Here is a 16,780-nt window from a genome sequence, read left to right on the forward strand (position 1 = left end):
GGAACCCTGTCCTCCTCTGTCCTTGTGTCTGGCACCTAGTTCTAAAAAATCTCTCGCCAATGTCGGATCCCTTGTGTCATTGGAACCATATCGATCAGATGTTTCATTCTCAGATGAATCTACCTCAGAGGTACTGTATGTTGGTGTTTTTCTATATGGCTTCCTGGTGTACCATCTAAATACTCTATCCTGGGAATAATCCTCTTTGTCACGAGAGAATTTACTGCGTTTTTTCTCAACAATGGTACTTTCAAAGAGATCTAGATCTTTTTTCAGTTTCTCATAGGCTTTCTGAAAGGACTCAAGTCCTTCAAAAATTTTTAACTTATCTCCTAATGTGGAGATTTCAAGTGCATATTTTTCCAATAGAATATTGTCGTGTCTTATTAGAATATTAATTAGTTTGTTTGAACATCTTGTGAGGGAAATCTCCCACTCCTTTCTCAACTCTTCATTAACTAAATCAAAAGCAGGATATAGCTTAGGTCTCAACCCTCTGGGAATCATGTTTTGTTTACTATAATTACAAAACATGGTTTTGTTCCAGAAGGTTTTCACCAGCTTAAACATAACTGTCTTTAATTCAAAAAGATCTTGTGTCCAACCTTTTGTCATCGTGGGGTGGCCTGAGGTGCTATCAGCCAAAAAATCGAATTCCCCATCTGTCTGCCATTGTTCTTGTCTTTTGGAGAGCTCTCCACTAAGGCTGAAGTTTGCCATAGTCAGATATATAATGAGTTTAAATACCGATTAATATTTTTATATGAAAACACCTGTGCTAGTCAAAAAATGGTGGTCGAGACCAACCAAGGATGTAGCATCCAATAAACGCAGTTTTGGGGAGATGGTTGACTGCACCAAGTGTTAATGAATGGTACATTGGTGCAGTCAACCATCTCCCCAAATTATGTACATAATGGGCCTGACTCACTATGGAAAGTAAAGCATAAACAAAATGAGTAACTGTGCACCTGGGCAAAACCATGTTGCATTGGAGGGGGAGGTAAATTATAAATAAAATTAAAATATGATTGCAGATTTATAGTTGGGGTAGGGCAAGTCCTAGATCTGGCCTGTCCAACCTGCAGCCCTCCAGGTGTTGTGAAACTACAAGCCCCAGCATGCTTTGCTGGTAGACAGCCAGTTGATAGCTGGAAGGGCATGCTGGGACTTGTAGTTTCACAACACCTGGAGGGCCGCAGGTTGGACAGGCCTGTCCTAGATCAAGTTTAAATTTCAGTGTAAAAATAAACCTATCAAGTATTTGTGTGCTACATGAGATAACAGCCAGTATTTAACTTACGTGCAAAATAATAAATTAATTTGCATCACTTGCATTGTAACATGGTTTTATCCAGGAGAAAAGGTACTCATTTTTTTTTTACTTACTTTCCGTAATGAATTAGGCCCAACAGGTGCTGTCAGCTGTCAGTAAGTCTACTGACGGATGGTAAAGTCACATTCCTGAGAACAAACACTGTGTTTAGCCCCATAACATACACCCAGCATGGCTCATACCTGGGATTTTGGGTCTGGCACTCGCTGGAGCTCCTCTGCTCCCAGAGGCGACATCTTTACCTTCTGATGCCTTTAAGATGACATCACCAAGGGGGGACATCCGTTTTATACATTTGTCTATAAAAATAGGCTTGAAAGCTCAGCACCCATTACTGTTCTCTCCTGCTCTGGGCAATATGGAGACTAAATGGATCGGGGGCAGAAAGTGGAGGAGGGCGATACACCTCCATTAGATGGACGTCCACAGAGAAGATTATAAATGACAGGATCTACTAGATAAGAGCACTGCTGCTAATCTCCTAAATAACCTTTGCAGTTAGTCCGCTGCTTTTAGCAGAAGTGGGAATAGATGGTTAGGACCCTTGTCGTTAGCTGTAAGTACTCGCATCTCCTGTAGACTGATTCCCGCAATCTCTATGCACTCTCTCCAGCATCTGAGAGGATGCACAGAATTCTCAGAGCACACGCTAGTAACGTGTATGCCACCAGGTTCTAAGAGATTCCACAGGAAAATTCCAAAGACTTCTTAATTTTATTTTATGTAAAAGACTATGGTATGATATTGGTAGCAATGGGGGAGTGGATAACAGATTAAAAAAAAATAAAAAATACAATTAGTAAAACAATGGAGTTAGGCTTTAGGTTGGCATAATTGCACACTGCTACATCTTCCAACAGAAAACACTGCAGCACAAAACATTATTTTAGGTATTATGGGTATGTCAGGTCTGTGGGAATCACAACGTAATCCTCATCTCATGGTGTGTTATATATTCCAACATATGATGTCAGACAAGTAGGAGGAGCCTATTCAGTAAGTACATACAGATAGACAGACTGAACAAGTGCAATAAACAACAATATAACAGTAGTTTGACATTATGGCTCTGTGAAAACAACGTTTCATAACACACATTGTATACAGAACACAATCTAGAAACAATGTAACTGCACACAGGTATATCTCTGTACAACAGCAGGTACACTGTTCCCTCCATAGTGAGACCATCACATTGCCCCACATGTTTCTTTACACACTAACAATAGACACGAAGACGACAGTGTTCCATAAAGTCCTACAGAAATTATCTGCAATATAATGACAACACTTCCAAAACCAATATACAACACCAAGGAGAAGAAGTAATTAAAGGCGATTATTAACAGGATTAAATAACAGTTACATCGGAGAACTGTTATACAAAACAGAAAAGGAACAAACAGAAAGACAATAACAAATAACACAAAAATATAGCAGATTAATAAACACTAATGTCGCCTGCTGGAAAAATACAACATAATAAGAACGTTACAATGGACAGTTATCACATGATCACTTCTCATTAATAACAAGATAAATGAGCTGGGTACAGATCTAATTTTGAGATGGGGAACACTAACATATGATCTGGAAGTCATAAAGTACACAATCATTTCATCACCAGGGAAAACTCAAGACGGAAATGGACAGTAAAATGAGTAAAATATCGACTATATCCAAGTATTATGAAAGACCCTCTGTAACTTTCCCTTAAACCCCATAAAGTAGTTCATAACTGAATCGTGTCCTTGTGGGTTTTGCTTTGTTGTTACATATTCATATCTCAGTATTAAGTCCATACCTACGAGCAGTCCCTATTTGGTAGGACTGTCCCAATGATCAGACTCAGAATTGGGTATGACCTTGTGAGAATAGGGGCGTAGCTTGGCGGTCGGAGCGTGAATGGGGCAAATCATTGTGTCCCAATTTTGACTTTTAAACTGTTGGGAGGTATGTGAAGCCAGTGATTAAAGGGGTCAAAAATCTGAAACAGCAAAGACAAGCACGGCACATGCTAATATTCAGTGATTTTTATGTCACCTGTACAAGACTTTTTATCACTCTGTGTCTCCTGCATCTCTGTGTGCACAAAGTTTTGAAGTCAGTTGGGACAGAACTAGCTGTAATCAATCAGATCAGAATTCTCACAGCAGCACATATTATTTCAGTAACTTTGTGAACTGGTCTTGTGGTAGGCAGTGACATGATGTGAGGAAGGGAATGGAGGCAGCAAGAAGCCACAGACTGAGAGTTATACATACTTACTAACTCCCGGGAAACTTGTTTGAGGGGGCGTGACTGGAGGGCGGGAGGGGGCGGGATGAGGCCAGTCGCGTCATTTTGGCCACGCCCCCCGTGAAACCGTAATTCACGTTGCGGGGGCAGGGCCAAAATGACACGATTGGCCTCGCCCCGCCCCCTCCCACCCTCCAAAATGGCGTGATTCACAGAGAATCGTGTCAAATGACGCGATTCTCGGTGAGATTGGGATGCGGGAGAAATGCCAGCTTGCCCGGGAGACTCCGGAAATTCGGGTCAGTCTCCCGGACTTTCCGGGAGAGTTGGCATGTATGGAGTTATATAGTGGAAGGAGCAGGGTCCCCAGCAGCACAGAGTATATCAGGAGATGAGTGATGTGTTAGTGAGGACAGGGCTGCATGTGACAGGGGCAGTGACATGATGTGAGGAGGGGAATGGAGGCAGCAGGAAGCCACAGACTGAGAGTTATATAGAGGAAGGAGCAGGGTTCCCCAGCAGCACAGAGTATATCAGGAGATGAGTGATGTGTTAGTGAGGACAGGGCTGTATGTGACAGGGGCAGTGACATGATGTGAGGAGAGGAATGGAGGCAGCAGGAAGCCACAGACTGAGAGTTATATAGTGGAAGGAGCAGGACCCCCAGCAGCACAGAGTATATCAGGAGATAAGTGATGTGTTAGTGAGGACAGGGCTGCATGTGACAGGGGCAGTGACATTATGTGAGGAAGGGAATGGAGGCAGCAGGAAGCCACAGACTGAGAGTTATACAGTGGAAGGAGCAGGGTCCCCAGCAGTATAAAGTATAAAGTAGTGACATGAGGCTCCAGTTACACTTATGCAGGAAGATTGTGGTGTCAATTGCACCTTTATATGACCCAAAGTTTATACATCCAACTTGTTATGTGAGACTACAGAAACCAATTCAGGACTGTGAAGTGTAAGACTATTTTGCACTTCTAACATCTGAATTATGTAAAATATAAAATCCCCCCCACCCCCGAAAAAAAAGTGCAATATTAAACATGTTAAGGCTCGCTCTGTAGAAGGGAGATATATGGAAAGTCAAAGCATGCTCCGATAGCCAGAGCGTGCCGTCCATACTTTATACTCTCACATGTGTGTACCGACCGGTACCCTTATAGTTCTTTATAGTATATCAATTACTCAGTTATGCACAGTCTTTGTCATATGTCAGTATACACCAGAAACACTGTGTATTACATATGGGACACACAGAGGAGGGAACTCACCAGTATAAGGCAGACAACACGCGCACTGTCTTGATCTAGAAGTGGGATAATCAGCACTGTGACAAAGAGAAAAAGAAACGCGTCAGCATTTATAAATCTATTATATAAAAATCATTGGTCTCTTTGTTGGTTTGTCTGTCTGGTGATGCATTCGGACACCTCTGTACCAATTGGGATGGATCCAAAGTTAGGTGGTCAGTTGGATCCTGGCCAGGTTTTAGGGGGGTTAGGGTCCCGTCAGACCTCCCGTTGGGGTATGCTGGGCAGAACCTTGACACAGATCCTGTCCTGGGCCTTCCCTGGATGGATTTGATGACATCTTAGCTGCTAACTATTTTTAAAATGTTGACAGTTACATTGAACTCATTGATAACTTAAAAACTTGAAATGTTTAAACACCAAGAAATACAGCTAGTTACAAATAATGTGACCAAAAATTACTCAATTGTATGTTTAAAGGGACAGTAAATGATAAAATTACAATTTTTTCTCTCAAATGTTTAACAAAACATTCACAATGTTTCACACAAATTTGACCACTGGGTGGCGCCAGTTCCACTGTAGTCTTGGATAATAGCTCATTATAGCGCAGTTCAATGCCTTAGACCTACATTATATTTTTTAACACAAACTTGCAGAAAACAAGATTCTCTGTGAAGAACTAGTTATGGGAATATGTTTTACTGAAAATTTCAACAAATAATTTATTGAGGAAAAATGAATCAGATTTTCTTAGTGCATTGAACTAGAAGCCCAGAGAGTGAGCACCATTCTGGGCATAGAGCAGCCTTGTTATTTGGTTTGAGAGACACAAACTAAAGGAGATCTATCACAAGGGGGGAGAGTTTTTGTTAACAATCCGCCCCTTCGCCTCGCCCCCACCACCTGAGCTGCTCTCAGTACAGCCAAGAGACTGTCAGTATACACACCCAAGCTGCTCTCAGTACAGCTATCTGTGGCCTCAGTGCTGTGAGATAGCAATGCTAACCACTGAGCCACCATACTGCTCCAGAAACTCACCTTGTTTGTCGGGGGGTAGCGGAGCCGCCAGGCTGCTCATTTGCTGGCCCAACAACTCGGACGGGGTCAGTCCGCTGCATTCTATCCGTTTCCGAAGCAGAACACAATCCCTAGGAGAGAACAGCGCTGTCAGGTTATAATATCATTACAGAGTATTATAGTATAATGTAGAAGTAACTTTAATACAGGATTCAAAGGGGAACTAAGCTTAAAATATTTTGATATGTTGTAGATGAAAGTTAACTATTTTGTCTATTCCCCAGTCACTGGCTCAGATGAAGTAGAGCAGCACGGTGGCTCAGTGGTTAGCACTTCTGCCTCACAGCACTTGAGTCATGAGTTCTATTCCTGACCATGGCCTTATCCCTGTGTTTGTGTGGGTTTCCTCCGGGTGCTCCGGTTTCCTCCCACACTCCAAAAACATACTGGTAGGTTAATTGGCTGCTATCAAAATTGACCCTAGTCTGTGTCTGTGTCTCTCTGTGTGTGTGTTAGGGAATTTAGACTGTAAGCTCCAATGGGGCAGGGACTGATGTGAGTGAGTTCTCTGTACAGCGCTGCGGAATCAGTGGCGCTATATAAATAAATGATGATGATGATGATGGTGATGAAGTGATGGGGCAATAAGGACATCTGCTATATGTTGTATGTGTTTTACCTTGATTATATAGCTCACATTTTACACAATTTAAATCAGGTCCTTCAAGGGGTCACTATTTTTGGTAGAATAAGTTTAAAGAGGCTTTTGAATTCTTTGTTGAGCAGGTTTGTTTGACTTATTTGACATTTTTATAGAAGATATGTCTGACGTCATCGTGTTCTCAGCAGGCCTCTAGGACCCACAATAGATACACTTCCTAAACAGCCACTTGTAAGTACCCCACATCCCCAGGGTCGTGTTACAGCGTGAGCCCCTCCTGTCCTCAGCTTCACTTGTACGACTCCCCCCTCCAGACATAAGTGGTCACATGTACAAGTTACTTAAACTTCAAAATACGTCTGTAATTACTGCGCAGTGCTACTATCAACATCCTTACTGGTGTAAGTTACACTTATATCCAACTGTAACTCTGGAGCCCTGTCTGTAAACCTATTACTGTGGTCTCACAGATGAACAGTCAGCGTTTGTAATGATCCTTAATGACGGGCCCTATTCTGCTTACTGTAGGTCGACTAAAAGAAGACAAAAACGTAATTTAAATTTCATTCATTTTCCATCCTCTCCGGCAGCAAAGTCTGATATTGATTCATCTCCTATTAGTTATTGTTTCAGTCAGGACACACATCTGTATCACACATTGTCACTGGTATATATTGTTATCACACTATGTATGGACACCAGGGAGTAGATTTAATTAACATTAAGCACAGAATCGCTGCCCTCTTAATGATGTAACAAGGTTGTGCTCCTGTACATTTAATGTGTCTGAGCTGATATCATTCATCACAGCTGTTAGTATCTGTGAGCGGAGCCTTCGCCTCATTACATAACATGTGTCACTGATTTATTGTGGGTGCTGCAGTTTTATTCAGTGCATGAATTATTCGTCCGTTTACGGATCCCCAGTTATTGGCCTGAGGGACAGGAATAAAACCACGTCCAGTGATGTCTGTGCGGAGAGATAATACAGGATACACTGAGTTTATTTACAGGGCAGCAAAGGCCGGACCACAAGTTACACCGATGGAAGAGAGGAGTATTATAATGTCAGATATAGGTCAGGCTAGTCATCACCTATAGACGGGCTGGGCTGGGGGCAGGGGGCATCTGCCGCCCAGGCTGGTCCCATACTGGGCTACCTCGGTCAGGGTCACTGGACTGCACCACCTGCATTTAGCCTAATAGGCTGCTGAGTTGAGTCTTTCCCCCCAGGGCTAAAATCTGCCAGCCCTGCCCTGGCCATAGATGCTCCCCATACCATGGAACCCGCAGTCGTCACCTATAGCCGCAGACCAATATTAGTTCTTATCGCACAAGACTGGCCAACCTATCAGAGGCCAGTCCAACGGGATAACGCAGTATGAAATAGGCCGAAGTGCGCCCAAAAACGGGGTCAGGTCAGCAGCTGGCGTCACATCAATGGATAAGGAGGGTCAGCGACGATTAGCAGCCCAAATACAGGTCTCACATCTAAAACCTATAACGACGCCTAAGGTATTAACTTGTACAGCCACGAGCATTTAAGAAGTATTACGACTTGGGAAAAATCAAACAAGCTGGAATTATTTAAAAGGATATCAATATGATTCATTTAATAAAAGACTGTTTTGATACATATGTTTTTCCAAATGTTATTCCACATTTCCTGTCTGTCTCATTTTGTTATTATTTTATTATATTCCGCAGTTGCTGTACGGTGAGGAGAGAACACTACACTCTATGAGATTATCCTAAAAGTGTCACAAATGGATGAAGGTGACACAAATCCATTCAGATTTTATTTTCTGGGTAGAAATACAATGAGGTATCACTCAGAGTACGTGGTGGCAGATCCACGCTCTATTGTCAGATGTATGTGTCATAGCGTGTAACACCTGTATACAATGCTGCTGATATACTATTACACAGAAGTGTTGCTTTCCCTGACTATGTGGCCCCCGCAGTGTATCAGATTGCCCATAACTGCTGTAATATCTGCTTCCTCTGGACAGTAAACCTTCTTCTGTCTCTAAATTCAAAATACTTTTTGGAATTAAAGTTTAAAAACGCCTAAATGTTTATTAGATGCCCAGTATATATTACACATAGTGTGCTCTGCCCCAGACCTTACTGCCCCGTATGATGCCAGGATGCCGGGACTGGCAGTAATGGAGGTGACAGACTGGAAGCAGAATGCCACTTGTCCTTTGTACCCGCCACTGATTTGCCTCTGACTCTCATGTTCTTTCCTCTGGGAAAATGAAATTTGAATCCAATTTCTGATAACAAGCCTGGCCTCTTGCAGGATAGTGGAACACAGCGCTGGAAAACAAATTATTTTCTTTCTTGAAGAATTTCTTCTTTTCCAGTGGACAAATCAGTTGAGAATCTGCCGTGTGCTTCCTTTCATTCCGCAGCATCCATCAAACAAATGAGACACTTCAGCACACATTATCTTATACCAGGGAATCAATTCCGCTCACTGACTGCAGACTTGTGCTGTGAATAACTGGGCCAACTGCAGGATCTGCCACATCTAACTGCTCTGCTGTGTGTATAGATAGATACATAGTAACACTTCTCTACATGCAGCTCTCAGTATATCTCCTCGTTCTATCTGGATGGATAACTGCAAAACAGCCAATGAACGTAATTTCATGCGTTTAATGTCCGAACAAAAATGACACTTATGACTGCCAAGGACTTGAGAGACGGAACAGGCGAGTGAAGGGGTGGTTTAGCGTAGGCCACGTACAGAATGACAAGAGAAACATTAAGCTCAATGCCCTTAAAATCTTGTGGTGTGTCTGTCATCATCATCATCATCATCATCACCATTTATTTATATAGCGCCACTGATTCCGCAACGCTGTACAGAGAACTCACTCACATCAGTCCCTGCTGCATTGGAGCTTACAGTCTAAATCCCCTAACACACACACACACACACACACACACACACACACACACACAGACAGGGAGGGAGAGACTAGGGTCAATTTTGATAGTAGCCAATTAACCTACTAGATTGTTTTTGGAGTGTGGGAGGAAACCAAAGCACCCGAAGGAATCCCATGCAAACACGGGGAGAACATACAAACTCCTCACAGATAAGGCCATGGTCAGGAATTGAACTTATGACCCCAGTGCTGTGAGGCAGAAGTGCTAACCACTGAGCCATCGTGCTGCCCACATGAACTTACTCATTCATGGTTAAGGTTTCTGGAGTAGTCAGCCAATAATATCCATAGAGAGGGTCCAAGGATCTTTATTTATGTCCCTCCTGTAGGGTCTCTTGGTTTCCTGCATCGCTACCTCCCCCCCACCTGGCGCTAGGCATGGTGAGGTTTACTGGTTGATCTAATGTCTTTCACTGACAAGACTGTAGCGGTACGAGAGCATCGCAGTCAGACAATGTTATACGTATGGTGTTACTAGTAATCACTGCAGGTTACTGCCCGTCCGAAGCATCACGACTCTTGGCCCTGGCTAGAAGGGACCCCTTGGTAAGGACGCGTCACTGTCGAGTCCAGGAGGGGCGTAGTTGACCCCTTAACAGAATTGAACACTAGTCAGTTGTAAAGGATCCATTCCTGGGATTAGTGGGTGATGGTCTGTCCTCCACCTGTTTGGATCTGTGTTTAGATTGCTGACTCCTCTCACCGCCACCAATTTAGTTCTTTTCCCTCAGTTTAAATTCACAATTTAAAAAAATAAACTTTGACCGTTTGCCAATTTACATCTGTGTCAGTGTGGTTATTATATTACTAATTACAGTTATAAGGTATCACATCTGAAAGGGGGTTTTGGTACATGAAGAAGAGACATCTGCACTATGCGTTATTGAAGCGTATTTTAAGATCATCATCATCATCAATATTTATTAATACAGCGCCAGCACCTTACGTAGAGCTTTACAATTGGGAATAAACACGGTAATAAAACGATACTGGGTAATACATACAGAGGTAAGAGGGCCGTGCTCACAGATTACATTCTATGGGGCGAAGGGAGTCTGACACATGAGGGTAAGTGCTACATATTAGTCCAGCTAGAATGCAAAGGTAAAAGTACTTAGTGGACTATACGACCCAGTCACACAGCGATGTTGGTGTCACACGGTTGTGGACTTGTGTAGAGATCCGCTTCAATTTGAATACGGTCAGAACTACACACAAGTTCTGTGCTTGTTTGCATGCAATTTGTGTCTGAACGTGAATCAGAGCCGATGTACTCAGTGGACAAATAAACACGTTCCTACAAAATGAGGAAATGTCCGACATATTAGTTCATCCTTAGAACGTTTTTTTGAATGGAGTGCAGTGCACTTGTCCAGCCTGCAGATGTCAGTGTCACTGTGGGACTTCAATAGAAAGTATTTAACCAATGACCAGCTCTTTCCATATGCAGCTTAGAGGCTGCCGAGAAATTAAAAAAGTTTCACCAATGTGCTGATAAATTTTGAATGATACATCGCACAGTAATGATTACTAATGATTATCTCCATGGTGATAGTTCCCTACAAGAGATGAGCAAACAGATCAAAACTTTTCTGTAAAATAAGCAGAAGGTAAAGACTATGGGGCACATTTAACAAATGACGGTATTGCACTATCGTGCACTTACCGTGAAAATAGGTGAAGGAAGTCTGCAATTGATATTTATGACAGCTCCGTTCGACTGTTCAATCTTCAAAACCACTAATTTTCGCTGCAGGCCTCAATCTAACAAGTCCCGAAAAAACATTTTTTTCGGGAACTTGTCATGTTAATGTACGCCAGCAGCTGCAGCTGGCGTACATGAGGAAATCTAATGCTGTCAGCTCTGCTCCGGAGAGCAGAGCTGGACAGAGCATGTGTGGAGGGATCACATGATCCCTCCCTGTCACTCACCGCTCTCTCTCTGCAACGATAGTTGCAGAGACAGAGAGGGGATCTGTGTGCGCATGTCCAGTTCTTGGAACTGGACATGCGCACTTGAAGAGTGAGGAGAAGACCTGAAGACAGCGCTTCCGAAGAGGGGGGTAAGTATGTTTTTTTTTATCACTGAAACAGCAGTTTTTCGGAACTGCTGTTTCTCTGCACGGCTGTACATAAATGTGAGAAGTAGTTCAATCCTTATCATTGCGATAAGGATTGAAAACTACTTTTCACTTTATGTGAATAATGATAAATGTGCCCCTAAAACGCAAGAACTTCACACGGCCTTTGTCGCAGCAAAATTTGATTTCTGCTACTTTCCTTCGCGCATCTCTACGCTCAACGTGTCTCAAGACAGTGATACAGTCCCTTTATGTCATTGTGATGTCATAGAATATTTTTTCCTACATCAAATGAAAACCCCTTTTAGTGACAACGTTATAAATAAGATTAGATAGGTAGATCTTTTCCAAACACACAAAGGGGCATATTTAATAAAGCACGATAGTACTTTTAACCGGTCATTAAGGTGTCCTCCTGTCCTCCGCAAATTTATTAAGGGTGCATCGCAGCAGATATCATGGATATCTGCTGCTTTGCATTCCTCTTCGTTTTTGGGAGCAGTCACCATTCAACAGAATGGTGACTGCTCCCGGCCGCAATCTAACAAGTCCCGAAAAAACATTTTTTTTCGGGAACTTGTCATGTTAATGTACCAGCTGAAGCTGGCGTACATCATCAGAAATGAAAAATCCCAATGCTGTCAGCTCTGCTCCGAAGAGCAGAGCTGGACAGTGCATGTGTGGATGGATCACATGATCCCTCCCTGTCACTCAGCGCTCGCAGAATTGTGGAACTGCACATGCGCAATGGAAAGAAGAAGAGGAACGAAGATGACGTGAAGGAGATCCTAGAGACAGCACGTCCCGAAGAGGGGGGTAAGTATGATTTTTTTTATCACAGAAACAGCAGTTTTTCGGAACTGCTGTTTCTGTGATCCATTTTTAATAAATTTGAGAAATAGATCAATCCTTATCCATGCGATAAGGATTGATAACTATTTCTCAATTCTGCCGATGAATGATAAATGTGCCCCAAAGATGGAACAATAACGCTCGCAGTGCAACTTTCTGAACCTCTGAATCTGGAAAACGTTCTATAAAAGGAATGATGTTATGGGAACATTTAAAATATCCATTTTCTGACAAAGCTGATTCCTCCGTTGTGTAAACAGCAGTAATCTCCGCTGATGAAAGTACCATTAAGGTCTATTCTGCTGCCCAGTAAATGCAGCGAGCTGGCAGACCCTACCATCCTCTCCTGGCGGACGGACATATGTAGCTCAGCCTCTAAGTGCCAAGTGAGTGCTGGCTGACCTTTCTAACCATCAACACCAATTACAGCAAAACAGTTGTGTGAACATCTCTGAATACCGGCTTTATCGGAATAAGCTTCATTGCTGCAATTTCATCCAATATAAAGGGAGGTCATCTGGGTAAACCTAATTTACGGACGTCGCCTTTCTCATTAAGGGGCCTATTAATAAAGCCCTTCGCCATGCGGAAACAGCTTTTTCTGCATGGTTTAGACATTTCTAAGTAAAAGGTTAATTAAAGCTTAATGCAAGAGACATTGGAGCTAGATAAAGTACCGCCTTCAACCGCAGTGCCCATAATACTCAATGGGGACTGCAGTCTGGCCAATTTTATCAAGCTCCGAAAAGCCACTCAATTTATGGGGGGAGCATCGCAGAAGGGGGATCTTCTGAGCCCTCTCCGGCAGCGTTGTTGCTTTCCTCTGCGCTGTTTTACACAAATACCATCTGCACATGCGCGAACCAAGGTCCCACATGCGTAATAATGACCCGGAGTCTTCAGTAGATAAAAGTCATTGCCAGGACATGCTCCTATCGGAGGCGCTGTCCCAACATGACTTCAGCAGTAAATTGATCGTTGTGATGACGGATGATACGTTACGGGGCACAAGGCCAGGACTTATTAAACAGGCCACTAAGAGTTCTCAGAAAACACAGACGATTCGGCATGAGGGGCGAATTGACACTTGAGGTTTGTGTTATTGTCATATTCCCAATCACCACCGGAACCAAAGCATCCACTGATATCTTCTGATCCATGTGGGCACCTGAGAAGTGGAACCAACAAGAAAGATGCTGATGTGAATGAACAGGTGTTGCCCACCTGCCACTCTGACAATTGTTTAAGTCTTACCCGGACAATGTTAGCGTCTGCTTGGGTTCCAGAGAAGTGTCCCCCTGACTTAACAGACTTATCTGAGAGGGGGCTTAGGAGGACTCTACATTTGGAGCAGACAACATCTTTAATAATGTATTATTTAGGGATAAATAGCCCTGTAGGTTCTCTGTGCCTATGATCCTGAGCTGTGTCTCCTACAGAGTTGGACTAGAGGTAACTTTTTATTTTACAGAAAAACAAAAACCAGCCACAGAAATATTCTGAGAACTCCTCTGTGATCTCATGTTCCTTAAATGTTTCATATAGAGGATATTTGCACACCTCTATCTCTATATACAGTGAAGTTCACATATCAAGGGTCATGTGTGTACCATAAAAACTGCAGACCCACAATGCTGTTTTCATCATCATCATCATTTATTTTTATAGCGCCACTAATTCTGCAGCTCTACACAGAGAACTCACTCACATCAGTCCCTGCTCCATTGGGGCTTACAATCTAAATTCCCTAACATACACACACACAGACAGACAGACACACAGATTAGGGTGAATTGATAGCAGACAATTAACCTACCAGAATGTTTTTGGCGTGTGGGAGGAAACCGGAGCACCCGGAGGAAACCAACACAAACACGGGGAAAACATACAAACTCCTCACAGATAAGGTCATGGTCGGGAATTGAACTCACGACCGCTGCGCTGTGAGGCAGAAGTGCTAACCACTGAGCCACCATGCTGCCCATGCACTTTTTGTGCATAAGTGCGTCCACTTGTCATCCTAGGGCATGAAATGCCCACTCTATGATGCCTGTAAAATCAGTTTGCATCTGGGTGTAGTGGGAGAAATAAAATAATACCATAGATTGTAAGCTTGCGAGCAGCCTTCTCACCTCTTTATCTGTTTTACCCAGTTTGTTTATTAGTTTATTATGTTTGTGCCCAATTGTAAAGCGCTACAGAATATGTTGGCGCTATATAAATAAATAATGATGATGATGATAATGCTGTGTGTGCTCCCTCCCCCCCATAAAGAAGAGAAAACCCTCTAATTGCTCCCTCTACACCCCTATATCACATTTAAGTAATCTGGTTCCACAAAATAAAACCTCATTTTGTCATATGAGTGCAAAAGTATTTGCACTCAAAAGTGTAATCTGCACTTAGGAGGGCATTCAAGTCCCCCCGATACAACGCATCTTTAAACATAATACCGTTAATACGGTTATTTTATCACTGATTTCTGCAAAAAGCTGCCATTGAAATGACTATACTAACAGTAATTATGCGCACTGTTACCGTAGTAGCGGTAATGTGTGCAGACCGCATTACTTTTGACAGTAGCGCGGCCAATTGTATATGCCCCTTAAAATCTCCACCAATCCGCGGTGAACAGGATAAGTAGGGGAGAATGACGCTAAATAGTTACCAAATCTGAAATGCTGCACAAACTACCAGCTACTGTATATTTGCCTCCAGATAGGAGACTGGAGATACCATCTGCTATAAAACGAGATACGATGATTTAGGGACCTGGGACAAAGGGGAATGAAATGAGTCTAAGTTGGCGCCAACCTACATGTGGATTGTTAAATATTTAAGTAAATATTTTAGGCAAAAGATGGTTTAATTACACAGAAACATAAAATTTTATGGCATAATAAAAGCTGCATGTTTGTGTAGTCTGCCCCGTTATTGTTTGATTTTTATTATTATATTTTAGGAAAAGAGATTTTTTTTTATTATTATTATATTCTATCTATATCTTATCACTATCCCCGTGCCCCGTATATTGCTGAATCCTTTTACTGTACAGCTGCTGGGAGCCTGTCCCGTGTATCTAGCACTGTATACAAGGTCTGTCAGTTGTCACAGTGTGTACCCTGGACATCCTCTGTCTCCCTCTCTCCTCTATGCTGTTCATGTTCAGCTCCTCAGGTCTGTGCTGGAGGATTGTTATTGCAGAATATGCTCCATTTTACTAGTCCTCTGAATTGTTATATTATGAATACATTATTGCTACTATTACCTCTACTTATATAGACAGGTATCCCACCGGTGACACCACTACTCACTGACCTTCATATCATCCACCGCCCATTCCCATCACCATACAATCTGTATTGGGATAGGTAAGTAAGGTGTGAGCGGACAGGACAGGACCATGCTTGTGAGCGCTTATATCCTAGACTTAATAAGATGCAATTCACAGACCAATGCAATATGGTGGAGCTGCTTCTGTTCAGCTTTATTACAATGGAGAGGTCATAAATCTAAACAAGCACCCCATGGCGCACATCAGGGTATTAGCTGCACTTACCACATCCGCCGCTGTCATATCATGGCTACCCGAGACCCTCCTGGTCACCTGCAGTATTCCTGTCCATCACTTCTTTGTTTGTAAACACACATATGTTTGTTCTACTGTATGGGTGCGGCCATCTTGGATGCAGTCAGGTGATCATTCCAGACCAACCAGATTCAGCAGCTGTGATCACATGAACTGTGCAGCCAATAGTCACTTGGTACACCCTATTTAAACCTGCTGCTGAGATCTGTTCATTGTCGGAACAACACACTTCTCTCCTGAGGATAGTTATTGGCTCCAGGTTCCAGGAATGTTCCAGGTCTGTTCCTGATTACACTGCGTTTACAAAGTGATCATCTTCTGTGCACATCCTGCATTACCAACTGAACTTCACTTTACAAGTATCCTGCATTTTAAAGTGTACATCTCTTTTCAATTACCTGCATTTCCAAGGGCACATCTTCCTTCAAGTATTCTGCATTACCCAGAGTTCATCTTTCTGCAAGTACTCTGCACTTCTAAGCTACTCATCTTTCTGCAATTTTCTGGGTTCAGCAGAGTGCTCACCTCAGTAAGAACTTTGCACCATCCAGTATCTATTCTGCAGTACCAGTGGCTTTACCGGTATCACCTGTTCTGTTGCTACAGCTGTTTCTGAGTCTCTAGGGCTTATTTCCAGTTCTGTGTATCTGAATGTGGGTTCCAGATGTGTGGTTGCTGCGCAGTCCTGAGTTCGCCATTCCGTCTCACGGTTCTGAGTTCCTCTCTCCAGTTCCAGCTCGTTCTGTTCTGAATTTCCGTGTGTTTCCTATCTGAGTTCTTATTGGTGGGT

At 42.8% G+C, this 16,780-nt stretch overlaps 1 protein-coding gene across 4 annotated transcripts in view; it reads right to left on the minus strand.

Moving 5' to 3' along the window:
* The window catches only part of PDE2A (phosphodiesterase 2A), a 661,195-nt gene that overhangs the window by 184,543 nt on the left and 459,872 nt on the right, over positions 1 to 16,780 (minus strand). For 3 of the 4 annotated variants that reach the window (XM_075198335.1, XM_075198336.1, XM_075198339.1), the window contains 2 exons: positions 5,869 to 5,978; positions 4,849 to 4,904 (listed from right to left, as the gene is read on the minus strand). In XM_075198335.1, coding sequence (XP_075054436.1) covers positions 4,849 to 4,904; positions 5,869 to 5,978 — 166 coding nt within the window. Of the gene's footprint in view, positions 1 to 4,848; positions 4,905 to 5,868; positions 5,979 to 15,960; positions 16,009 to 16,780 lie in introns of those variants that run through there. The other variant, XM_075198340.1, reaches the window with a different exon arrangement.

Source organism: Mixophyes fleayi, chromosome 2, assembly GCF_038048845.1.
Source record: "Mixophyes fleayi isolate aMixFle1 chromosome 2, aMixFle1.hap1, whole genome shotgun sequence".
Taxonomy (NCBI): Eukaryota; Metazoa; Chordata; class Amphibia; order Anura; family Limnodynastidae; genus Mixophyes; species Mixophyes fleayi.